The 26,865-nt window shown below is 44.5% G+C and overlaps 1 protein-coding gene across 4 annotated transcripts in view; it reads left to right on the top strand.

The window, feature by feature from the left end:
* Positions 1 to 13,608: 13,608 nt before the first annotated feature.
* Positions 13,609 to 26,865, top strand: part of ALMS1 (ALMS1 centrosome and basal body associated protein) — a 124,817-nt gene continuing 111,560 nt past the window's right edge. For 3 of the 4 annotated variants that reach the window (XM_090035115.1, XM_090035113.1, XM_090035112.1), the window contains exon 1: positions 13,609 to 13,690. In XM_090035115.1, coding sequence (XP_089891241.1) covers positions 13,658 to 13,690 — 33 coding nt within the window. In that variant the 5' untranslated portion in view covers positions 13,609 to 13,657. The remainder of the gene's footprint in view (positions 13,691 to 26,865) is intronic. The other variant, XM_090035114.1, reaches the window with a different exon arrangement.

Genomic DNA, 26,865 nt, shown 5'->3' with positions numbered 1-26,865 from the left:
GTATGTATAAATCATGTAAGAGTGTTCCAGCCCAGGGCTGTCCAAGTACCCAGCTGCCACTGCCTCTTGCTTTGGGCTTCCCCTCTCCTGGCTTCCACTGCCCGATGCATCCCCAGAGTGCAGATCCAGCCCACAGTTTTAGTGGGGTGGAAGAGCTCCTAACCCCGTTCATTGCATGATATGCAGCCTGTAGCCCCCACAACATGCAGCCCCTGCTGGAACGGCCTGTGGGGCATGTGGTCCCTAACCCCTTAGAAGCTGGACAGCCCTGTTCCAGCCAATTCAAGGTGAGATTATTTTGCATGGATGTTAAACTTCCTGCCATGCCCTGAGAAGGGCTGTGCTCACGATCCACATTAAGTAGCCAACAACAATGACAGCATGCCTTTGGACAGAAGTAGTCTGCTCCTGGGTAGGAAGAGTGCACAAAGTGAAGGGTGCAGCAGCAGACCAGCTTACAGGTTGAGCTGTGCTGCAGATTTTAAGACAAAAGGTGCTTCTCACACCTAGGCCTGTATATCACAGGTGGGTCCAGGATTGAAGCAAGGGGAGTGCAGCTATACCCCCTGCAGCTGTGTGGCCCTCTTTGCCCAGCTGCTGAATTCAGTGGGGGCGGGGAGCGGAAAGGAGGGCAAATAGTTGAGGTGCTCACCCTATGGACTTCAAAGCTGTATGAAAGCAGGGGTTGCAGTCAGAGCCTGTGCTGAACAGGTGGTGAGCTCAGGGACCTCATGGCACACCTGGAGGCAGGAGCTGCACTGACATGCTGGTGAACTCAAAGAGCTTCCTGTGCAAGCACTGCACAACTGAAGGGGTGTGTGGGTGCACCACTGCACCCCTCCAGCTACTTCCCTGCTGTCTAGTCATCTGCTCCTCCAGCCATCCTCACTGTGGCACCAGCACCCTTGACTATCTGACAGTGATGAAACATTTGTAGGCCCCTTTCCCCTCTCGTGGGTGGCGATGACCAGTCTCCCAGTGGCTTTTAGTGTTATCTATTAATTTGCATTGTGCTAGCACCTAGTAGCACCTCTTATGGGGATCCTGTTGTACTAGGCACTGCATAATCACAGAACAAAAGGACAATCCTTGGCCCTAAGAGTTTACAATCGGAGCATAAGACAAGCAGCAACAGATGGATAGAGACGTATGGGGGAGTACAAGGAAACAGTGCGACAGTGTTAATCAGCATGACAGGCAGCAGGCTCAGCACACCAGCAGCCAAGCCATTGTCAAATGTTTTGTTGGCATCACAGCAGAGGAGGGTTTCCAGGGGAGATTTAAAGTAGGATCATGACGTGTTTTTGTGCTCGCTTATGGGGACTCCTATCTAGTGTGAGGGGTGGCTGGAGTCATTGATGATGATCGATGAAGGCTGACATCAGGGGTCAATCAGGGGAGGGAGATGACCTCTCAATAGTGAAGGAGAAATGCCAGATACAATAGAGATCGGTTCTAAAGGGCTCTGGGCACGCAGACAAGTAGTTGATGTTTGATGTGATAGGGAACAGAGTGCTAGCGGATAGATACAAAGAGAACTGCAGTGTGGTCAGAGCAATGGGCTAAGAAAACAATGCTTGCAGTGGTGTTCAAATGAATATAGCATGACAAGACTGCACTGTGGGCCAGAAGAATGGGACTGAGATGTGAGAGGGAGCTTAGAGATGTGATGCAGAAAGATGTACACAGGGCCTAGTTGTGGGGAGCCAAAATGAAACCCAAATTGGAAGTGGCACTGAGATTATACGCTTGAGTGACAGAGAGGATCATTCCTACCATAAATGTAAACAGTGCATTCAATAAACTGGGAGATCAAAGGGAGGCGGGATGGAAGAAGGAGAGGCAACTGGGACTAAAAGTGAGCTTATGTAAGATGGAAAAGACTGAAACGTCTATTTTAAGGGGGAAGAGTCAGAAGAGAGGTATAGATTACAGAAAGAGTAAAGAAAAGCGTAAGAGGAGATGGGTAGTGGTCACCAGGGCAAGTGGAACATCTGAGATGGGAAACATCTTTGCAAGAGGAGGTAGAAGAAGGCTGTAAGGATGAGATGAGGGAAGGCAAACTTGTAGAGGTAGTCACGAAATACTTCATTAATTTTCTCTTGGAAGAACTGGGCAGGTTCCTGTATGGAGCGAGGACTAGAACTAGAAGGAGAGAAGTTTGAAGGGGTGAATGCAGGAGTAGAGCTGTTTAACTAAGAAGATAGCAGAACTCAAGGAGGAGAGAATGCATTTGCAATATAGGACGTCAGCCTGATCACAGGATCTCCACCAGAGATACTCTTCAGTAGGAGAGCAAGAGTGAGGAAAATGGATTTTGGGTCTGAACCAAGGCTGGGATTTGGCAGGACAGACTTTGGGAAGAGAGGTGAAGCAATCGAAGGTGGAGGAAACCGAAGAATGGAGAGAAATCAACAATCACATCTGTGGAAGAAAGGAAATCGAGAATGGGCAGCAAAGGAAAATTCATTAGTGCTGATGGGCTGAAGATATCGGAAAGGCTGAGAGACACAGTGTAAAGGTTGAGTTGACAGGCAGTGCTGAAAGAGACAGCAGAAAGGAGAAACAGAAACAAGCAGATCAGAAAGCAAGTAATGCTTGATGGAGTTCAAGTTGAGTGTTTCTTTTGGTGAGTAAAAGACCTGAACTGGGCTGCAGGATGCAGGATTAAACCTTAAGTGGTTGGAATAGGAGAATAGGACAGCCGGTCTTTACTTTTGACAGCTTAGATGCCAATGCATGATGTTGCTTCTGGTAGCTAATGCTGGAGTATGCCACTGAAGAGGACAGATCAAAAGGTAAGTATTGTGCTAGAACTGGCACTCAACTGCCATGACCTAGAGTCCATCTCTCTGCCAAAGGGTTAGCAGGAAGATTTGCTCAAAGAGGTAAATAATCCTGGCATGATCAGGCCTGAAGTATCCAAAAAGCACCAACACAATTGGCACAAATTAGGATCTTTGTTGGCAGTCATGTTCAACACAGAAACCAAAGATGTTATGAAGACCAACCCAACCTCTTAAAGTCAAAGCTGCACCACAAGGACAGGAAAAGCTTGTGAGACTCTTGCTACCATTATTCAGTAAGTAAATAATGGACTTCAGTCTCTGCAACTGTCAGTCTGACACCTTTCCTTCTCCTTAAGTTCACTGATATATATATATATATATACACATATATATATATGTATAAAACTTTATTTAAACTTAGCAAATAACCAAATGAATGCTATTATTGTAGCTTGACAAGAGGTTTATTCAGGTAGCTGATTTACCAATTCAGAAGCTATTCCCTAGAGAGCCTTCCCAGAAATGTTAGCATTCAATTGCAAACTTCTGATTTAATTAAAGAAGAACTTAGACCTTCAAACATTATCTCAGCAGGAAAATCCATAATTAGTTTCACAATTTTTCTCAAGGAACTTTCCCGTGATTTTTCTGAAACTGGGAGAAGGGCTCCATAAATCTATCATAATTTCCTAGCATTTCCAGCTCAAGCATTAGAGATGTTGTGTGGGCAGATTTAATAGGTTCTTTCTCGCTTCCTGCTGAGGATAAGGATTGCATAACGTGTGAGTCAAGATACAGGGCTGGAATCTGTCACTGAAACGCTTGTTGGAGTAACATTATGAGATGTCAGTTGGAATGTCAATAAATAGCAAGGCTTTGTAGGCATGGTATCAGCATGTATCCTTGGTTCACTGGGAAAATACCTAAAGGATGCTCTTCTGCATATGATCAAGGGTCAGTTTTTCTCACCCCTACGGTGTGAGACATGAGGCCTCACCTGATCATGTGATTTTAGTTAAATCCAATAATATTTTGGCCTTGTATAACTCCTTCTGTCCAACAAAGCCAAAGTTTTAAAAACAGCATTCATGTTAGGAAGGTATTTGTCTTCCCAATGTTAGTAAGGGAAACTGAGGCAGGGATTAATGAAGTGTCCTGCTTACATCTATATACTGACTTCTTAATAAAACTGAGAGTAAAACCTAGGGGTTTTAGCACCACTCCTATGTTGCGATCACTAGCCTACACCACTGCAAGTGTACAGCAGACACTCTTTAAATTTGTAGTGGACATTTTTTTTCATGTATAGCCTACAATGCTTTTTTCCCCTACACGTTTGAGTTTTAAAGGAATAATGAGGGTAGACTTTCTTTTTTCCCCCTATGTGTTATAAAGGAAAATTGAAGGTAGACTTTCTTTTTCCCCCTACATGTTTGAGTTATATAGGAAAATTGAGTGTAGACTTTCTTTAGAGCAACCTTTCTGTCATGTTTTGTAATATGGACTAGTTCTCTTCCAATACAACCTATAGTACAATACAATACAATACACTACAACCTACAATACAATCTCTTTGTCCAGCTCCTTTCTAACCTAGCAGTTTCTGTACTAATGCTTGTCTTCTCCAGGTCAGCTAATGTTTTCTCAAATCAGTTTTTTTACTGAAGTCCAGCTAGATTACTGCATTTATTACAAGAAAAGCAGTCAAAGAAAGGTATCAGTTTCGTCTGGCATGATCTTGTGTAAACCCATGTTGTGTTTTATCCAATTTCCATTGCTTTCATTCAAAAAATGTTTACACTGTTGGGGTCACACCTCTGTCCTTACTCAGGCAATTTTTTTACTTCTTTTTAAATATAGGTAGCATATTTGCTACTCTCCAGTGCTATGGTACCAGGCAGGAGTTGATTGACTTGAGTGCATTAAGCACTTATCTGGTAATTTCCAATTCCATACCTCATTCTCATTAGCTATTCTGCCTTTGCCCCCATATTTTACTTCTCTTTCCTGAACTGTACAGACACATCATTACCTGTGCTCATCATGGTTGTTATTTCACTGGGTTTCTCTTATCCCTATAATATCTGGTTTCATGTCCTACACCAGGATTTCAAATGCCTCCATTTTATTTCCCAGGGTAATGATAAGTCTTTCAGTTACTTCTGATTGACAATATTCAGTTCTCTACTTGAATTAAATACAGTTCTTCAATACCTATTGCCCACCTGTCTATCTTCTTCTTTTATATGGCATCAGATATCAGCTTCCAAACTGATGAGCCACTGTCTGGTATTATCACTACTGTGCCAATTCCATCTACCTTGTCTGGGCATTTGTAAAGACCGCAGCTTTTGATTAAATGCTGTGCTGTTTCTTGGGCACCACATACATATAAGGGGCTGTCCAAGATGTTCATCTTGCAAAGTGTTGTTTTGAAGATCCGTATCCAGATCTCAGTCTGTTCAGCTTGATCCCCACTTTTTTGTCCAGGTCATGCCCAGTGTGGGACTCATTTGGTGTTGGTATAAAACATGGTAGGAATAGGTTTGACCTTTTCTGGTGGTTGGCCCACTCCACTGCTGCTCATACGTTTGTTTCTGCATCCTGTAGGGGAAACTGGATCAGCTAGTGCGTAGCACCCATACACCGAAGGGTGTGCTCATACGCTGAAGAGCACTGATCTCGTCCCTTTTGTTGGGCTTGTTCCTAGCCGCAATCGATTAGGCAGAGAACGAGGGAGTGTCGGCAAGATGATTTATTTCTCTGCAGAGGGGTTGCTCAGTGCCCAGAAGACAAAGAGCTCCCCCAAACTGAGTTCGGTAGCACCTTTTATACCAACAGGTCATACATATGCAAATATAGGCATACATAGGCATATATGCACATGTATCTTTGGGAAATTTCCACTCGCCTTGGGTTTTTCCACTTGAGGTCACAAGGTCACTACAAAACAAGCTCTAACTGGTTCAAACTGGTGGTGACCAGCTTTGTGAATCTGCTAGCTGGCCATTTTGCAGACATGTTCTCATGCACGTGGCTCCTCCACAAAACCCTCATAACAAGGAGTTGGTTGGTTTTGTGTACAAACAGTTTATTCCTTTTAAGCCTCTTCAGCTTCCATCTGTTCAGGTATTCAGTTACCAGTTGATGGAGCAGGTGATTTTCATCATCTCTTGTCCCTATTGCCAGTAATGATGTTAGGGTCTGTCTTCTTATATCTCTTAGTCTAATGCACGAGAGTACAGGAGTGCCTCTGTCAGGAGTCTCAGTACACTGTTAAGTACAATGTTAAGCTTTTTAGCATGACAATTTTTGGACAGCCATACAGGGGCACAGTATTCTGCTGGGGCATATACCATTACAAGTGCCGTAGTTCTGAGCACTTTGAAGTTGGCAATCCATGTTGTGCTGGTTAAACATCTTAAGGCATCTACCTGTGCAGAGACTTTACTGCTGACCTTTTGGATGTAATATTTATAGGTGAGGGAATGGTCTAATGTGATGCCTAGGTAGGTTGAGGTATGCTTATGAGGAAGGATGAGGTTGCCTACTCTGATATTCAGGGAGCTCTTGGCTCAAGGATTGTCCAGGTGGAAGAGTGACGATACTGATTTACTGATGCTCAACTTTGATTGCCACTTGTGGGGATAGTCAGCGACAAGTTCCATGTCAGGACTCAGTGTCTTTTCCAGTTCTGCATGTCTATTCCTTGGGCTACTGTGATGACATTATCAGCCTACAGGTGTTGCTTAGGTGTTGTATGCAGGAAGTCTGAGACATACACAGTGAAGAATATTGGTGCTAGCAAAGGCTAACTAACAAGAGAGCAGACCAATCAGAGGAACCTTCAGAAACCAAACGTCGATCAAGGCTACAATACACTTGCCTAACTGAAATAGCTAAACTCTATGTACCTAGAAGCTATAGAAGCTATTATATGCCATGCTGGGATGAACAATGCGAACAGTTCCTTAGCATCATGAATCAATGCAATGACCCTGCATCTGTGAAAAAGAACTAAGGAACAGTTGGCAACCACACTAAACAATATCAAAAAGGAGAGATGGCTTACTACCATAGAAGGATTGGATACAACCCACTTGAACAAACAAGCATGGAGCACCATTAACTCCCGTACAGGCAAAGACACCAAAAAATGACATTACTCTGTGTCACCAAACTCCATTGTGAAAATACTATGCAACAACAGCAAGTATAGTAACTCCAACAAGCAACACACAGAAGTGATTAGACATCTGACTTGTGAACAACTTAAAACACCCAATGCCAGCCTTCATTTAACCACCTCCATCCTTGATAATGAGTTTGATGTAGCCATTAAAGAGATCAAGACAGGCAAGGCTGCTGTACCAGATAAAATATTCCCAGAATTTGTTACCAAGCTTGGAACCACAATGAAAAGATAGCTTCAGAAATTCATGTATAAATGTCTAGAAAGTAACAAACTTCCAAAAATCAGAAAAGCAGATGTCACTGATATCTTGAAACTCCAAAAAGCACCAAAGTGTTACCTCATGGAGCGCATAATCTTGAATAGAATAGAGAACATCATTGACCCCCAGCTCCCAAAAGAACAATCTGGCTTTTGGAAAAAGCATTGTACCATTGACCAAGTTACATTACTTACATCTGACACAGAAAATGAATTTGAAATGAGGCAGAAAACAGGTGCGGTCTTTATTGACCTTACATCTGCCTATGACACTGTATGGCACCAAGGCCTCAAATACATAATGTGCTCTATGATACTTGACAGCAAGCTATGCACATTCACCATGAACATAATTTCTAACAGATTATTCAAACTGACTACCAGCCAAGGAGAAAAAAAACAGTACGAACCCTGAAGAACGGACTCCACAGTGGTCAGTGCTAGTACCCATTATTCTCATCGACAGTATGACTATTTTACTCCTTACTGTCTATTTTTTTATTCTCTGATATTCCTCTATCAATTTCCATATTCACATTTTCTTCCTTTGTGCTAAACTAGGCATAGAGCTTGCACAAGTATCTCCTAACCTTTCCTTATTGCCTGAGTGAAATCATTAGCGCAAATTAGCAAGTTCCCATTGTAAATTAAAATAAATGCATGATTTAAAATTCCAAATGCTATCACCAAGCTATCACTTTCAGGTGGCAGAATCATTATGAAAGAAGTCAGACATATAGTAAAAGCCTGTATGCAAAGATTAAAGAATTAAAAATAGACTTTCAAAGCCAGATAAGATATTTGGATGTCTAATTCCCATTACTTTTAATGAGAATTATGCATTTGAATTCCCTAGTGCATCTGACTTCCTTAGCTTAAAAACTCAAATATTTTAGGTAAAAGTATAAATGAAAGTCAATTTCTTATTTTATTTACAAATCAACATCTGGGTTTAAATGCATTGTGTCTCGTGCAACAGCTCAGGACATCACAGCCCTGACAGGCAAAACTTTACTCTCCACAGTATTTTAGCAGGAATCTAATATCATCAGCAATTATAATAAAATATGGCTGTTATTACACATTCATACTGCAGTAACATCTAGAGTCCTGGCTTGGCTGAGGCTCTAATGTGCTAGGCGCTGATATCAAGTGCCAGCCCTAGCCCCAAAGAGCTTACAGTTTATTTTTCAATTAAAGCAATCAGGAAATGATCTTCAAATACTTTCTCTTAAAAGGTGCTGGTAATTTCAGAGACTGCATGTACACTCTGTGCCACTATCGATCTGACGCATTCATCAGTGCTTTTAATGCTTTGCACTAGTCTACCTATAAAGCTCCAGGAATATACTGGCGTTTTAGCAAAGCCAAGGAGGCAGGCCTATTTAAGTCTGGTTTTCTCTGATACACTCCTAATCAGAGTGCCACTTCTAAGCCTTTTACACTCTCCATTTCAAACACCTTTCCTGTTGCAAAGTTCTTTAGAATATTACACCTAAGTCTACATAAACGTTAGAGAATGAATAAAGGACTTAAGCCGCTTCCTGGATGACGTGTAAGTGATAAACATTCAGACAACCTTCTCCCTTCCCTTCTTTCCTTATGAATTGCTCTTCTAAAAATAAAGGCTATGACAGTATTTCTGTATTATATGACAAGAGAATGATTTCAGTCAATCACAGCACAGAAAAGAAAGTGGCACCCTTCTTACACATGACATTTGAAACTTTTATTAGTACTTCAGCAGCTGGGATAGATTCTGCTTGTAATGCACCAGCATAAAGCTGGAGTAACTCCACTGAAATCAAGTGAGGCATTCCATATATGGAAAGCTTTAGTTAGCCCATAAGGTACAACTCTACACTGCCTATTCTTTATATGGGCCAGTATAATTAATAGCAAAATATATTAGTAAATCCCCTGGGGGCATTTACTTTTTGAACCCACTCTGAAACAGTTATTCACTTAAGCCTCAGCCCCAATTTGTGTGACGGTTTATATGCATAAATGAGGATTTTTTTTTTAGCTACTTTTCTAGCTAGGTAAAGACCAACAAATTTATATGTACTTGCTAGAAAGGTTCAAATATTAATTTAAGATATGAAATGACTCGTCAGTATTGTATAGCTGTATACTTCTTCTAAGGCATGTTGTCCTTTATATAACTTCATGTTTTTGATTTACCTTGTGTTTAATAATAATTGCTTGCACTTGACGCTAGGACCTCCACAAAAAACGAATGCATGTGGCAATGGCAGGCAACTTTGACTAAGAGCAGATTAATTAAGTGAAATAAGTTGGAGTGTCTGAGTTGGTTTTCTAGTTGACAGCTGTATACATGTCTTATACCAAAACCCACAACTGACTATGTGGTGGAAAAAAAGGCAAGAATTCAATTAACATGGCATGATAATGAAAGGTCTAATCCAAATCCCATTGAAATCAATGGAAAGTTTCCCATAGTCTTGGATTGCCCCCAAAACAATATTTCCACACCTGAAGGGGGTTCCTCTGGGTCAGGTTTGAAGGATGTTGGCAGAGGAGAATGGGTTGTAAACGTTTTGCGGATAACAAGATGACTTCATTCTCTAAAGCTGTCAAGCTTTCATTGCTGATGTTATTTTTGGGGTTTTTGTTTAAATAATATGGTGTCAAGCTGCGTACAAGGCACTCAATACCCACTTCATCACAAATAAGATTTAAAAGTAGTTTAATAGCATTTAAGGTTAGCAGAGACTTCCTACACGGTTACTGCATTTCACCCAGATATTCCTATATTGAACCCAATAATTTGAGTTAGTTCAAAGCATTTCAGTCTTCAGAAGTCTAAACTACTAAGTATGTAGGAGAGATGAGATGTCAACCAGGCTCAGTGCAAATTGTTTAGATGCGTTATAGGTGGAGACAATCCTAGCAGGAAGTCCATGTTCCTTCTGCAGTGGAAAACCAAAAAGGAAAAAAACACCAAGGTCTCCACCAGTCTGATGTGAGGGGAAATTATTGCTCAGACTCAGATGATGTGATGACCATTAGCAAGTCAGAACACACCAGCTAAAAGCATTCTCCACCCTCCTTTAGAGCACCGCTCCGTCCTGTCTCCAGCAGAGGCCGATTCTTGATGCTTCAGGGAAAGAGAAAAAAAGAAAAGCCAGAATACATCTGGCCAATTGTGCTTCAGGGGCTGAAGTCCTTCCTGACCCCTGCAGGTAACCAGCTGAAGCATGAGATTTGATTATAGTTGACATAAAACACTGCAAGTGTTATGATGACATTGGGGGCAAGGCAGCTTTATGCTCGTTCCATGGCTCACGAAGGAAGAGAATTAACAGGACATCTCAGATGCACGGGCTAAAAAGGACCCTCACAGCTGTTACAGCCAGACTCACTGCTCACGCTGATTGTAGAGTTTTTGCTTAAATTAGAGAATTTCCCTTTAGTAAGGCATTTAATCTAATTGTGAAGTGTTCACCACCTCCCCCAGGAAGCTGTTCCAGTGTTTAATGGCCCTCAAAGCACGTGTGTACATAACACGGGATAGGTAGAAATTTGTGGCTGGTTCCATGGGTGAGTTTGTCTAACCTCAGCTTCCAGCTCTTGGACCTTGTTGTGCTTCTGTTTGCAAGGCTAAAGACCTGCCCAGCACAAGACACCTTTTCCCTCTGGCTGTGATGGTATTGTGTGATGGCCTCACTTTAACAGTGCTGTCACCAGAGCTTGCTAGTTAAAAAGTGGAGTTTTTCTACGAAAACAGTTATGAGATTGTTTGGGGTACGGGTGGTTGAAACCCTGCCTGAATTCTGATCCATTCTAGTCGGTGCATTGCATCAGGTTATTGAATACTTCAGGGGCAGATCCAGGGGGAGGTGTACCAATGCAGCTGCATTCTCCTTTGATTTCTGCTTCATCCAAAGTTTGAAACCAAGTGCCCAGCAGAGGCAGTGGCATTTCTATTCGGGCACCAGTAAGGGAAGTCTATTGACTTCATGGCTCATTAAAATATACCTGTTTCCTTCTAAACGCTTCTTGGCCTCTTGTGGGTTAAGATCAAGTGTCGCTGCTGCACTGGTCTGGTACCGGAACCGAAATGGGTTTAAATGGCAGTGTGTAGGGGAAGGTGCACCCCTGTCCAATGCCCTGCAGACAGGATGCCCTACCAGTCTTGGGCTCCACAATTCAAAAAGGATGTGGAGAAGCTTGAGAGAGTCCAGAGGAGAGCCACGTGCATGATCAGAGGTCAGGAAAACAGACCTTACGATGACAGGCTGAGAACCATGGGACTCTTTAGCCTGGAAAAGCGTAGGCTCAGGGGTGATCTGATGGCCACCTATAAGTTTATCGGGGGTGACCACCAGGATCTGGGGGAACATTTGTTCACCAGAGCGCCCCAAGGGATGACGAGGTCGAACGGTCACAAACTCCTGCAAGACCGTTTCAGGCTGGACATAAGGAAGAATTTCTTTACTGTCCGAGCCCCCAGGGTCTGGAACAGTCTGCCAGCGGAGGTGGTTCAAGCACCTACATTGAACACCTTCAGGAGCAAATTGGATGCTTATCTTGCTGGGATCCTGTGACCCCAGCTGACTTCCTGCCCTTTGGGCAGGGGGCTGGACTCGATGATCTCCCGAGGTCCCTTCCAGCCCGGATGTCTATGAATTCTATGAAAGTCTTGTAATTAGCTTCCCACTGGCCAGTTTTCAGTGGGAGGATCTCCGCTACACACTGACTTTATGGAAACGGGGGACTCCTCCCTAACTTGCTCCTTTGGTCTTTGGTTAAGAGCAAGTGAGACGTGGGGGCATCCAAACCCCAAGCCTCCGGGGCTTTGGGGTACACGTAGGATGCCCGCTGACAGATATGGGAGTATGTGAAATCCCATGCTGAAAAGTTGGGGGTGGAGGATACTTGCTGGTTTTAGCGCCACATACGGTGTTTGAACGATTGAGTGTTGCTCAACTGACAGGATTCAGAATTGATTTGGCTCATTTGACTTGGAATACGAAAAATTTTCCTGAACTCCCCCTCCCCAAACCTCAGTTCCTTCTAAACTCTTCATTGCACAGGCATTTCATGACCCTCACCCCTTTTAAAGGGCCATTATGTTCCACTGTTCAAACTCACCTTTCTTCTTCAATTCTGCTGACCGTTCTCTGCACCCAGCGACGCAGCTCCGATTTCACCGTCCCACAGAACAACCGTAAGTAGCTCCAAGACTCAGTATTTGTTTCTGCCTCAATCTTAAAATGAAGAATACAGGCAGTCCTCGACTGACAACATTTCATGCTTACAACGTCTATAAATTGACACCGTTTCAACTTTCTGATGTCAGTTTCGACTTGACGCCACTCGCCTCCCTGGAGAACATCTGTCCAAATTTCCTTGGACATTTTCTTTTAAGAAAGCAGACGAGACGCCAGAAAAACCTGCAGCCAGGACTCCTGAGAAGTCTCCAGCTAGGAACCTTGCAGAAAATCCAGCCAAGTCACCTCAAAGAAGTCCTTCCAAATCAATATGATTGCTATTTACAATATAAATACATCCATGTAGCTATATCACTCATCTATAGTTGGTTGAGTACAAAATTCTGAGGTATTTTTGGTGAAAATTGAGTATCGGGGCTTGGCTCAGAAACCAACCCCTCATTTATAACATTGTTTCTCATGAGAAAATTGGTTCTGAGTTATGACATTTCGACTTCAGACACCGTTTTTGGGAACCGATTGTGTCATAAGTCTGAGGACTGCCTGTATAGCCCTAGGCCCCTCTGGTATGAATTGAGCTTCCAGGTTTTTGGGTTGTTCTTATAAAAATATGTTATATGGGATGATGCACCTCACCGCTGGCAACCCTTCCCCCCTTTTCAAAATCCATGGAAACGTTTTAAAATGCAGTTTGAAGGGGGGAATTGCAGGCTGAGAAACCATCGGCCAGCTGAGCGGTGTGAGGTATAGTTTAGACGGGGATTTTTTTATCTCGGGTTAGTGCACATGGACGGGGCGTCACTGCAGCTCCCTGCAGGCAGGGGTCTGAGGGATGCCCCTGGCGCTGTCTCCAGTGGCTGCGAGCTCCGTGTAGCTCAGGGGACTGACACCATACCCTGGCTGCGAGGCGCCATCTTCGGCCAGGCTCTGACGCAACCTGCCTGAGGCAGCTGGCCCCGCCCCTTCCGCCACATCCGGGCCCGCTGCACGCGAAGAGCCCCCTCCCACTGCGCATGCGCTCCTCCTCCTCTTCCCCGCGTTGCTGACACCACCCACGTCTGCCCCTCGCGCCGCCTGTGGCGCGCCGAGAGAGGCCCCGCCCCCCGCGCGCAGCGAGTCCCTAGCAACGAGCCGCAGGGCGGCGGCTGCGCATGCGCACGGGGGCTCGCCCGCCAGCCCGCCGCGTTCGTCCGCCGCTGCCCGGGGAGCGGAGCGGCATGGAGCACGGCCCCGGCCCCGGCCCCGGCCCCGTGAGTACGGCGGGGGGACGCTCTCCCACCCCTACCCTGGCCACCGGCCGCTCCGCTTCCCGTCCCGCCCCTCTGCTTCCCCACCCGGCCTGCCGCTCCGCTTTCTGCTCCCGGCCCGTGTTCCCTCTTGGATCTGCTGCTCTGCTTTCTACTCCCGGCCCTGCGCTCCTAACCTGATCTGCTGCTCTGCTTCTAACCTGATCTGCTGCTCTGCTTTCTACTCCCGGCCCTGTGCTCCTTAACCTGATCTACTGCTCTGCTCTCTGCCCCTAACCTGCTCTGCTGCTCTGCTTTCTGCTCCCGGCCCTGTGCTCCTAACCTGATCCACTGCTCTGCTCCCTGCTCCCGGCCCTGTCCTCCCCACCTGATCGCCTGTGCTTCCTACCCAGTGCTCCCTGCCTGCTCTACTGTTCTGCTTTCTGCTCTATGTGCTACGGGCTGCTGTCTTGCTTGCCCCCTCCCTGATCTATCCCGTGCCACACACGCAGGTTGCCTGTACATCTCAGCCCCAGGGGCCCGGGCGCACAGATGTGCCCAGCCACACGCACCTGGGGACCATTTGAGGCACCGCGCTCGAGGCTGCCCTTGCCACGGTGCTGGACGGAGGTCTGCGGGGGGACTGAGAAGCACCTGACAATTTGGGGGGGCCTGGTATGGGATGCGAGTAGCCCTGTCCCATGCATGACACCCCACAAAGCTCCTAGGTCCTTTGCAACATCAATGAATTGGGTGAGGCTTTCCAGCTTGGGCACCCACAGCAGGTGCCAGGGGAAACTGGGGTTTGCTGGGAGAATAAGGGCGTACTTGCTTGGGACTCTTATAGCAGGCCCATCCAAAAGAAATCTGCTTCCATGTTAAAAAAAAAAAAATAAATAGCATCTAACACTGTTTTAGTCAAAAGGACTTTTCAAATCTGTTTTTATTGTTTGTTTACTTTTTTTTTTTTGCATTATTTTTAGGTTGCAAATTGCAAAGTTGCAAATAACTGTCCTAACTGCCAGGTGATTCTCCAGCCCAGCTGACTCGGGTCCTGATTTTTGCAGTCTTTAAGCATGTATTTATCTATAATTACACAAGTAAATGCAGGATCAGGACCTTAGTGCTTGGCTTGTAGAGACTTCCAGAGGCAGTTGAATTGCAAGCTACTAATGTTAGTTTGTGTAACTTTTGAACCTCACCTTGGTGATGGGTGTGCCTTTCCCGTCAGTCCCGATGGAAAGGTGAAGGGGAGGCAGGAATGAGCATTTGCTCAAATGAAGAGGAAGATTGAGTAGGAAGAAACTGTTTTTCTTTGAGTGCAAATGGTATAAAAAGGTAAAGACATTAAAGACCGTGGAAAACTTTTGTCTCTTTAATACGAGGCTGAGGCCAGCAACCTAAGACATTATAGGCTTACTTTGTTGTATAAAAGGCTGGTGAACTTAAGTGGGTCAGTATTTGTTCATGGTTGGGTAAGGATTTGAAAGAAGCCTTTGGAGGTTTTTGAGCAGGTATTGGGATAGGCAGCTCTGGTTACCTGCTTGAAACTGGTAGCATTAAAGTCCCGGGCAATTGTGCGCATTACATTTGCCTGTTTCTGAAACAACTAGTAGGGGAAGAAGTAGGTTCCTGTTGCCTGGAGGCAAATGCATGGTTCTAGCATCCTGTAGCTTTGTTGCAGGAATTAAGGTAGCAGTTACGTCAGAGATCAGCAGTAGGGTTTCATGAAAACCATGATATATTTTATAATTGGGTATCAGAATAGGTGGACTTAAATTAATAACAGAAGCAACTTCCAAGAGAAGTGGTGCTGGCTCCTACCCTGGGGGTGTTTAAGAGGAGGCAAATGAACACCTTGCTGGGCTCATTTGACCCTAGTACTCTTTCCAGCCATGGCAGGGGTTTGGACTTGATGATCTGCTCAGGTCCCTTCTGACCCTACTAACTATGAAACTAAGAAGCAATCCATTCTCTAGACCAGCGGTTCTGCACCTTTTTCAGTCGACATACCCCTTGGTCTCAGAGTGAGACTTCACATACCTCCTTTCAATTGTCAAGACTCTTTTTTAGGCCCTTCGACCTGTGTTAGACAATGTATGAAATATATCTCGCGTACCCCCTGGGGGTATGTGTACCCCCACTTCAGAACCACTGCTGTAGACTGGCAGCTCAGAGCTGAAGACCTGTGACAAATTCCTGGCTCTATTCCTGTTTGGGGTTTTTATTTCAGAAGTTGTTTTATTTCAATCTTGTTTGAGGTTGCTGAATACTTGAGAGTACCGAATAAACCTTTTGGCCATGAAAGCATATTAGAGCAATCATCTTACAGGTGACTACAGAGCCATATAGACAAAATAATTCATATTAGAATGAAAATTGATGTATAACTCTGACTATGGAAGCTACTTTTTGATTCTTTATTGTTTTAAGGTAGGAAGTGTTGTGTTTTCAGTGTTTTGAGTGTCCGTGGGTGGCATGTAACTATACAGGTTTTCCTTCTGAGACCATATAAATGTTTGATCGATGTATTAAGGAGTTGGGGCCCTAATCAGCATGTGCACAATACGTCCTTTAGTATTTCACTTCACATGGGAGGGCCGTGTTAGCCTGAGATGTTTAGCATGTATTAATTGTGCTTAAGAGTTGAGTGTCCAGGTGTTCAAGCAGGGTTTGCATAGTATTGTACTGTAGGAAAATTTTTTTTTTTCAGCCAGGAGTATCTCCAGATGGGATTAAGTAACACGTTTTGAGTGAAAGTTGGACGGCTCCATAGAGATCAGTTGCAGTTCTGGGACTGGGACCTACAATTGCTTGATTGTTGGTCCAAATCCCAGGGACGTGCAGGAGTCTCAAATTGCCTCTGGTGCAGTGCTGGGGGGCTGACATGGAAAAAAACCTGATTGTTGGTCCCAGCCCTGGGACCACATCGGAGTCGCTGCCTGGCTCCAGTGCAATCAGCTGACAGTCAGTCCCAGTCCAGCAGCACCGGAGAGTTGATTCGAGACTCCGGTGTGGTGTGGAGCCAAGATAGACAAGCATCTGATTGTTGATCTCAACCATGGGACCACAGTGGAGTCTCCAGCCAGCTCAGATCCTGGGGCACTGATGGGATCCAGCAGCAGGGGCAGCATCTTCTCCAAGGGCTTTGCCTCCCTCCTCCTGCTGCTAGTGGCAGAGACCCAGCTTGGGAGATGGTGCTGCCCCTGCTGCTGGATCCCGTCAGTGTGTCAGGATCACAGCTGGCCGGAGACTCCAGAGTGCACTCATAGTTGAGGCTGAAAATGTGTGTGTGATTGCTAAGAGCAGGTTGTAACTCTTGGTAACATTTGCTGTGCTGTAAATATGTAAAAAGACCCTCATTGCAGATGCTCTGATTTGTCCTGATCATGAAAGATCCCACCGTATTTTTACAGGAGTAATGATGATATCTTTGCACATACATAGTACTTGCCTCACTTGGCTGTATCCATCATGCCAGAATCAAAAATGAAGAGAAAATGCTAGTACCCATGAGGTAAACATTTCATTTTAAAAAATAAATCAAACTCTGTCACTTGTGTGACAAGCAATAGCAGTTATTCCGTATTTTTTTTTTTGGATGGTGCATCGTATCTTTAACCCTGGACCTGAACAAACAGTGGGAGTTTTGCTATTGATTTTGATAAGAACAGAACCTAATTACTTAATGTTTTTCAATTCACTTCATACATAGGCTTAATGCTGGGCTTCTACATAGGCAAAAGTCAAGTCATATTAAAAAGTATCCTGCAGTTTCCGTTGGATGGGGTATCCTTTATTTTCTCCTTTAGATTTTGTACAAATAGCAATTTTTGTCGTATGTATGGGCAAATCGTCACACGTACAAGTGCCCGTAATGTCAATATAGACCAGGGGTGGATAATTCTGTCCTGCGATGGACTGCATTTCTTGGCAGCCTGCAAGTCCGGCCTACCTGGATCTGCCTTTTTGCCCACCCCTGCTGTAGATGGATTCTGATTATGTGCAAAGTTTAAATTGCTGTGTTGCAGTGAAATGCAGCTACACTGATATGGAGCTGAAATGATTTATTTCTACGTATGTGCAATCTTTGCAATAATTTTGGCTGAAGGTTGCTCTGCTATCATTGTTCTGCCTTTCCGAAGCAGACCTCTCAATCTGTGAGCACTCTGTCATCTACCTTTGCAGTTTGTGGAAGAGGAGGGATACACTCTCAGATGTTTCGTACAACCTGGAGAAATCTCTCCCTTTTTAGTCTTATGGGGTGGCCCATGTTTTGGACAGCTTAATTGCTAGTCCTTTTCCATGTGCTTTCAGTGAAGGGGGGCTGTTGTCTTCTCCCCCCTTCATCTGTGAAGAATTTTGTCGTGAGGGTTGCTGACTCCAAGTGGTATGAGATCTGCACTGCACTACCTATATAATCAAAATGTGTCCGGAAACCCCAGGCTTTGGCTTTTCTCTACTCAGTAGGTTTCCTGTATCCCAGAGGAAGCTCTACAGTAATTTAGAAAGTATGAGCAAATCTTGTTTATAACAAATTTTGATTTATTAAATCATTAAATGAAGTTATCACTAGGGGAATGCTCAGTTTCTTTATGCTCAGCTCTGACTTGCTTCAGGCAACTATCAGGTTTAGTCCTCAAGGACAACTGCCTTTGATCATACTACAAATCATATTAACAGAAGTGATTCATATGAGCTTATTCAGTGATCTCCCAGCTTGGCATACATGCATAAGTGTCTAATACAGTGTGAAAAGATGTGTGCGCACAGAGGGCTTGCAAAATTGCTCCTTCCCTTTTAATGTGTTCAAATCTCACAGTGCTAAAACAACTGCTTGAAACTTGCATTTAACTAAATGTGCAGATGTGCGTGCTTTGAATAATCTGAATAAGGTTGCCATCAATCAATTCTTGTGTTGAATTCATTACTCCATAACGTAAGTAAAGCAACGGGAATGATGTTAATACAATAACAACAAAAGATTTAGAGTTTATAAGCACTTGGAGAATAAGATAAAAAAAGTTGATACAGATTTGTTAAGAACAAATTGTGTCAAAATAACTAATTTCCATATGTAACTGGCGTTGAGGGTGAGAAGAGTGTTTCGGATACTGTTGGACTCTGTCGTGTGACCTTCATATGGAGATGAGGGAAATATAGTCAGCTTGTTTATCTGCTCTTTGGTATTCAAGTAGTTAAACGGGGGGGGTGGGAGGGCTGCTCAGGGGTGTCTCCTGGGCCTCATTCTGTTCAACAGCGTCATTGTTCACTTGGAGGATGATACAGAAAAGGCACTTATTATATGTATGGGTGGCACCAAGTTGCACAAGTTGCTAGCGCGTCAGAGGATGGGATCAGAATTCAAACTGATCTTGACAAACTGGAAAGAGAGTCTGAAACCAGCAAGGCAAAGTTCAGGAAAGACGGGGGCAAAATCCTAGAGAAGCAGCGAAGGCATGGGCGCAGCTCCTCTCTGGCTGGAAGCTCCTTTCGTCTCCCAGCCAGGGAGCAGGGGGATTGGGAGAAGGGGTAGTGGCGTAGGCACAGGTCCCAACATGGACACGGGCAACTTGCCCCTGCTACTGGTGCACCGCCAAAGACTTACCCGTCTTTTGCCAGACTGGAGCTGGGTTGCTCCTGCCCTCGGCTTATAAGGGTTGCTGGCTCCTGGGTTAGATGACACTAGAGAAGAAGAGAATTTCGGGGTTATACTGCATCAAAAGCTAATCACGAGTCAACAATTTGATGCAGAAAAAGCATCCTGATGAAGGGTGATTGTCCCCGAAAACTTGCAAAGAAGAATTTTTCCAACTCTTTGAGTTGGTCTAATAAAAGATACTGGATATAACCAAAGAACTGTGTCTGCCTATGTCCTTAGACCAGGGGTGGGCAAAATGCAGCCTGTGGGCTGGATGTGGCCCACCAGGTCATTCCATCTGGCCTGCGGGACCCCTAAAAAATTTAGAAAATTAATATTTATCTGCCCCTGGCTGCCTGTCATGCGGCCCTCCATGGCTTGCCAAAACTCAGTAAGTGGCCCTCCACCCAAAATAATTGCGTCCCCCTGTCTTAGACCAACGTGGCTACAACTTACACCCGATCTCAACAGGAGACTTTTACAGAAGACACATAATGTAATTATTTCATTTTACTTGATTCTAGTGAAGTTTTGAGCTGGAATAGTGTACTGGGCTTTAGGCACCACACTTTAAAGGAAAAAATGTAGATAAACTGGAATAAGCCTGTGGGAGAGCAACTGAAATGACTGGAAGTTTAGGAAAGCCTGATATGCAAGGAAAGGCTGAAAGAGTTGGGTTATTTTAGTTCAGAAAACAGAAGACTAAATTGGTGGGGAAGGGATGTAACGATAATCTTATATAATACCGTTGTAAAGAGGATGGTGGTTGCTCTCCGTGGTCCTTGTAAATGGAGCAAAAATCAATTGTCTCAGTTTGCAGGAAAGACTATTTAGGCTGGATATCAGGACAAGCTCCCTAACTGTACCACCAGCGAGGCACTGCAATAATCTCCCGGTGATCTATGGCAGCTTCTTCGCTGGAGGATGGTACGAATGGCTAATCCAGGCATCTGGCAGGTTTGGCCAAGGTTGGTGGTACTCAGTCTTCCTTGATTTGAGGCACCCCTCAGAAAATGTCAGCTCTTTGCTTCCACTTGTTTTTTGGACTTCAGAAAAAATAACAGCTATTCTTCTCTTGCAGAGAATTCAGGCTGTTTTAGACACTGAATTCCTATTTGAAATCTCTGAGCATATCTTGTGCATCCCATGTAGATGTTTGAACATCTACCAATGCTAATATAATGTGTCAGACAAGGGTCTTTGTGTAGATGTGATCTCTTTTATTACACCAACTAAATAGTTGGAAAAATTGGTCTTTGCAAGCTTTGGGGCACAAACACTCTTCCTCAGGCATAAACCCTAATATTAAATGCCCCCTTTTATTCCCTTAAAAGGACTTCAGAGCATCTCAAGGTACTTTGGTTAAGAGTCATTAGTATAGGTAAACTTATCCAGCCTCAGTAGAGGGAGATGTACAAGAACTAGATGATTTCCTAAGGTGCAGTTCAGCCCTGCATGTCTGAGAGTCCACCATCATCTTAATTTGGTTTTAAACCATACAAGTCAATACCTTATTCAGTAATGCATTATTTTACTGAAATCAGAATGATTTTCAAACTGAAAATGGACAGGTACCGTTTGTTTTTTAACTTCCCAGACTTTTGTGTGTTCTTGAAATTATAGCCGCAGTACTCTGCTTTTATTGTATGAGTAGTTATGTTTAAATCTTGTTCCTACATGATGATTTTGATGGTGTGGGAGAGCCACTTGTTTACTGTTTTCACTCTTCACCTAGGGAGTTCATTTGGCCTGGATCCCTCTAGTTCTCCGTCAGTAAATGATAGATGTTTGCGTCTCTATACACACAGCAACATCCAGTGAGAACTAACTTCCTGCACTGCTGGATGTCAAGGCAAAAAAAATTGTTAGACTTCCTTCACTTGAGCTTAATTACACACAAACCATCAAAAATAATTATTCCAATTTAGCAAATGTGAATTTATTTTCTCCTTGTGACTGTTTTGCATGCTGCAGTGAAGCTGAATCCTAGCCTAGTACACATGGTGCTAATATCAAATGGCAAAACTGCTCGATCATTTATATTCCTGCAGCATTGCTCTCTAATAGCTGCATTTAAAAAAACAACAACACAAGAATGTGCTGTTGCCTGTTTCTCTTGCTTTCTCCAGCTGCTAGCCCAGGAGGTTCTAGTTAATTAGCATTCTTTAAAAGAGGCGTTATTTTTTTGTTTGGCATTTATTAACACTATCAGTTTCCTTAAAAAGGAGAAAAAGAAGCTCGCCTCCAGCATTGTTAATACTTCATAGAGATGCCAGTATGAAGAACTATACCTAATAATAAATGTGTGGCCTCTGCCACCTTGAGCTAAGATGTTTATGAGCGGAAAGTGTGGAATTAAGTTCGGTTGGCTCTTGAATGGGAGACTTGCCAGGAAAAGCCTAACATTGTAGGAAGAAATATTGGTTCAGAAGTTAACGGTGTTCCCTCTGAGCCAATATTGATTCAGAGTCTCAATGAGGATGATTTTTTTTTTTTTGTGTTCTAAAGTATTACATTTCAGTTTATGCCGAGCCATTTGATGCTCCGAATTTCTGGTTCTCAGGGATTTATGAGCTATTTGAAACTTCTGAACAGTGTTTGTTTTTTTTGAAACACCAACTGTTTCTGGATAGAAATGCAGTTCTTGAGACCCTTGGCAGCTTTGCTTGCCCGTTACTCTCTGGCTACGAGGAATAGCAGTAGTGATACTGAACAAAATAATGGCATAGAATCATAGAAATGAAGGGCTGGAAGGGACCTCGGAAGATCATCGAGCCCACCTCCCCCCAGTCTGGGCAGCAATACTGCTGAGATCAAATGATCCCAGCAAGGTGTCTGTCCAGTCTCCTCTCGAGGACTTCTAAGGTTGGGGACTGCATCGCCTCCTTGGGAAGTCTCGTCCAGATTCTGGTCCCCCTTACTGTAAAGAAGTTGTTCCTTTCATCCAACCTAAAACCATCCTCTGTTGCCCCAGCCCTGGGACCTGGGGACTTCTACGCCTTGTCTATAAACAGCAGCCGTGAGTGTCCCGGGAGATTAGAGCTGAACACACCCTGCACATCCAAGTCCACTGATATGCTTCAGACCCGGAAGTTAGCCAGCGTGGCTACTCTGCTTTGCCTCGAGTGCCTAGCCTGAAATCTTTGATCCCTGGTGGGCCTTGTTTTTGGCATGAGCCTGGATCTGTGTCATGGGTGAACTACTGCATCTGGGGCATGTCAGTCCACTTGTATGGGTGGGACATACTCAGCCCCTTCTTCCCCATGACCTTTTGCTGCAACAGTAGAGACAAGCTCTGAGGCTGTAGGAAAGGTGGACTGTCCAGCTCTTGGGGCTTTCGGGTCCTCAAACTGCACGAGCTGGAGGGCTAAATGGTCCAATAATCGGGAAGCTCTGGTGTCTCTGTTTCAGGGCAGTCCATATGGTGGTATGGGCTTCAACTTCCTGCAGGGGGGTTGCATAGAGGATGCAGCTGGACTGTCCTCAGTGGTGGCAGATGACAGGACAAGGAGCAGTGGGCTTAAGTTGCAGCAAGGGAAGTTGAGGTTGGATATTAGGAGGAATTTTCTCACTAGGAGGGCAGTAAAGCACTGGAACAGGTTACTCAGGGAGGTGGTAGAAGCTCCTTCCTTGAAGGAGAGACCCAGCTAGACAAAGCCTTGGCTGGGATGATGTTGTTGTGGCTGGTCCTGCTTGAAGCAGGGGGTTGGACTAGATGTGACCTCCTGGGGTCACTTCCAGCCCTCCTTGTCTGTGATTCTGTGACTATTACAGACATGAAAGTCACTGGATCTGGGGGCTTTCAGACTCCTAAGTCTGTGTCAGGAAGCTTGGAGAACCCCATTTGTAAGGCTGTTCAGGTCTGAGGTTCTGGGATCCCTGACTCTGTGGCAGCCCACAAATTGGGGCAGCCCCAGAGCCTTGAACCCTGGAAACTGAGTGAGGTACCCAGTTAAACTGGAAGGAAGTAGGCAAGCATCATGAAAATCGGCCTTTAGTTCACCTAATGCTTCTAGGAGCATTGGAGTTGACCTGGAAATCCTGTTCCCTGCATCCAAAGAGTCTTAAGGACACTCACTTCAGCCCTTCCCTGATACCACAGCTGCAAAGTATTTGGTGAAAACAGAGCATAAAATGCCTTACAGTGTGCCATTGGTAAAAAAGCAGAGGAGAGCCGCGGTGGGCCCACAGCCCCTGGCCACTTAAAGTTGGGCAGCCCTGGCTTAGATGATCCTAGGAAGAAGACCATGTTCCCATGCCCCTGTGCTACAGAAGAAGGCAAAAAAGAAAAAAAAAAACCCTCCCGTGATCCTTGGCAGGCTGATCTAAGGGACGTATTGCTTCCTGATTGCCGGTCTGGTGGGCAGTTTGGCCCTGTGTGGAAAAGCAAGACTTCCAGCCAGGCACAGGAAAGGGTTTTAAGTAACAGTGGGAGCCCCAGTGCACCTCCAGCATCTGTGACTAGTGTCCAGTGCTTCAGAAAAGGGGACCACAGCCTCCTCCAGGATCCCATAACACATTATGAACAGGGGAAGATGTCTGTCCTGGTTTGTACCAGGTACCTCCGGCATGGCAAACCTTCTATCAACAATAACGGGGACCGAGTATATTTAAATGCGCAGTATTACTAATAGTGCTCATTACTGATCCAAAAACAACCCTGTCCTCATATGATAATACGAGCCTTCCCATCAACTCGTCAAGCTCTGTTTTGAAACAATTCAGGTTTTTTGTCGCCATGACTTAGATCAGAAAACCATTCTGATGTTTCATGGTACTGAAAATCTTCTATTTTCCAATCTAAATTTGTTCACGATCTGTTCATGGCTGTTTGATCTTGAGCCAGTATGGTTCTCTAATTTAAATAGCTCTTCATCTCTGCTATTAACTCTGCAGATTTGTTTACAGAAAGTAATTGCATCCTCTCAACCTTTGCTTTGTTAAGCCAAACAAGAGAATCTCATACCCCTCCTAAGAATTGCATTCTTTCGGCCATCCTTGTTTTCCAAGGAGCATGGTGCATTAGGTGCACTGACACCTTTGTAAGGGAGGGGGAAAAATCTTTGAAAAGTTCGCAGCGAGCTACAGACGTGGCTCTATCTCAGTGTGGTCTTGATTTCTTTCCTCCTTGTTCAACTGCTTTCTTCAAGTGAATGCTTTGCAAAAAAGGGCAGTGGTTTGGCCCCAAGAAGTGTCGTCAGAGGGATAACTGGAGATTTTAAACAATGAAATCTAAGCGGAGAAAAGCGGGAGAAGGAAATAAGACAAAGTGGGGACTAACAAGAGAGAACAGTGACCTCCAGCAGCTATCACGTGTGTTACTGATGTTCTCCCTTCCCCTCCTTTTCTCTATCTTTCCTATTTAGATTGGAGTGTTTCAGATTGTTTCATGATACAAGTCTTGATTTGTAAATATCTATTCTCCAGCTCACCACTGTGCAGACACCTTCTCTAATTTGTGATTTCATGATGTCCTAGCGGCCTGTACAGCAATTGCTTACATGGAAAGTCATAATTAAGCAGTTATTTTTTTTCATATTTGAGTAGCTTAATGTAACACAGTATGTACTTTAGGTGAGAATGTGTTTAGGTGCTGACATGGGACTTAGGCATCTAGGATGCATCTACGTGTTCATCAACGCACTTTAGGTACTGCGCGTTAAATCTAGTTCCTCTATTGTGAGGTCCTAGAAAAAAGATGAATTAACTTACTTTAATGTGCATTCACTAAAGAACGTGCATGGTTTTTTTGCAATGCTTTAATGCACATTAAAGTGCACATGTAGACACTTCCCTAAATTCTGCCCGAGTTCCAGAATAATTCTGTTTGGTGGCTGTGCAACTTCCTGGACACTTAAAATCATAGAAAATTTGGGTTGGAAGGGACCTCAGGAGGTCACATGTAGTCCACCCCCCCGCTCCAAGCAGGACCAGCCCCAACTACATCATCCCAACCAAGGCTTTGTCTGCCTGGGTCTTAAAAACCTCCAAGGATGGAGACTCCACCACCTCTCCAGGTAACCTGTTCCAGTGCTTCACCACCCTCTGAGTGAGATGATTCTTCATAATATCTAACCTAAACATTCCTTGCTGCAACTTGAGTTCCTCTTTTTGGCCTGTGAAGGTGTGTAGGATCCAACCATAAGGCTTCTTTTTCTGAGCATAAATTGGAAGTGATCTAGTTTGAGCACCTACGGTTGAGTTCCTGGATGGGCTTGATCTCCGGTTTCCTAGGAGAGTGCTGATCTAACAACGACAGCCTCGATTCAGTACAGTATTGCATGCAGTGCACACTTGTGGTGGGTGAGAAGCACTTTTGTGTGACATAATGGTTGTCTAGAAAGTGCAAGGCTTGGTTCTAGGCCTTCTTCAGTCCAAGCGGAGTTAAACCCACCTTTTCCACATCTTAAGTGTCCTAACCATTGTACTAGATAGCCTTGGGTGGGTGGATATGCCTTCCACCTCTAGTGTTGTAGCTGGCCTACTCCTTTGTCAGGGAAGTAAGTCCTGGGACCAGAGAACAGAACGAGCAAGAGCAGGCCTATCTCTAGTGCAGTGATGAAGGCAGGGGTAGGCAACTGTGAATCCTCTGGATCCTGGTGTCCACGGAGGAGGTCTAGTCCGATGCCTGCTGAATCCGCTTATGGCTGACTAGCCCAATTCAAAAGCGACACAGCTTGTTACCAGTTTGACAGATCCATGTGTTGTTGGAGTTGGAGTCCAAGTTTAAAGCACGCTGCTTGCTTTTTTCTCGCTTTGCTTCCATCCTCTGGACCAAAACCACTTCTTGTTGAGCTGCCTCCAATGCCAGGTGTTTCCTCTATATCAGATGGGGTTCTGCATCCTCTTCCCAGCATGGATGTTGAATGACTTGATATCTTCTTCTGCATTGATGTTGAATGACTTGAGATCATTTTTGCATGCATCCTGGTGCCAGCGTAGAGGGTGACCCTACTTTCTAGAGTCATCTCGAATCTCCCGGGTACAAAATACTCTGGGGGGGATATGGTCTTCTCCCATTCTCCTGACTTGACCGGTCTGTTGCAACCTCTTCTTCTTGATAGTGGTCTCAGTCCTGCGTGCTCTAGGACTTCTGTGTTTGGTATTCTGTTTTCCCAGTTTATTTTCAGGATCTTCCACAGACAAGGAAGCTTTTCAGTCTCTCGATGAGCCTAGCGTCTGTCGTCCGTGTTTCTGAACCATAAAGCAGCGTCAATAGCGCACAAGTCTCGAAGATTTGCATCTTCACCTTAGCTGATGGCTATTATTCCATGCATGTTTCTGTAATGATGAATGCTCTACCCTGGGAAAGGGGAGGTCTCTTTTGTAGTTCCCTTTCCCAAGATGGTTTATGCATTTCAGTTTAAAGAGTCATTAGATAAAATCCACAAATGAATCTTGTAGGCTTTAGGTGAGTGGCTTGGATCTGTCCCTTTGTTCTCTCTGAAAAGTTGAGCGTACTTTTGTTTTTTGCTGCTTTCCTCTCCCTTTGCTGACTGCCCTTTATTTATATGCTCCACTGCTGTATCTCCGAGGCAGAAGAATAGGTCCTTAAACT

Source organism: Crocodylus siamensis, chromosome 2 (assembly GCF_052110815.1).
Source record: "Crocodylus siamensis isolate JL-2025a chromosome 2, ASM5211081v1, whole genome shotgun sequence".
In the NCBI taxonomy this organism is placed as follows: domain Eukaryota; kingdom Metazoa; phylum Chordata; order Crocodylia; family Crocodylidae; genus Crocodylus; species Crocodylus siamensis.
The sequence above is the reverse complement of the archived record's forward strand: the minus strand, read 5'-3'. Positions and strand labels throughout refer to the sequence as shown.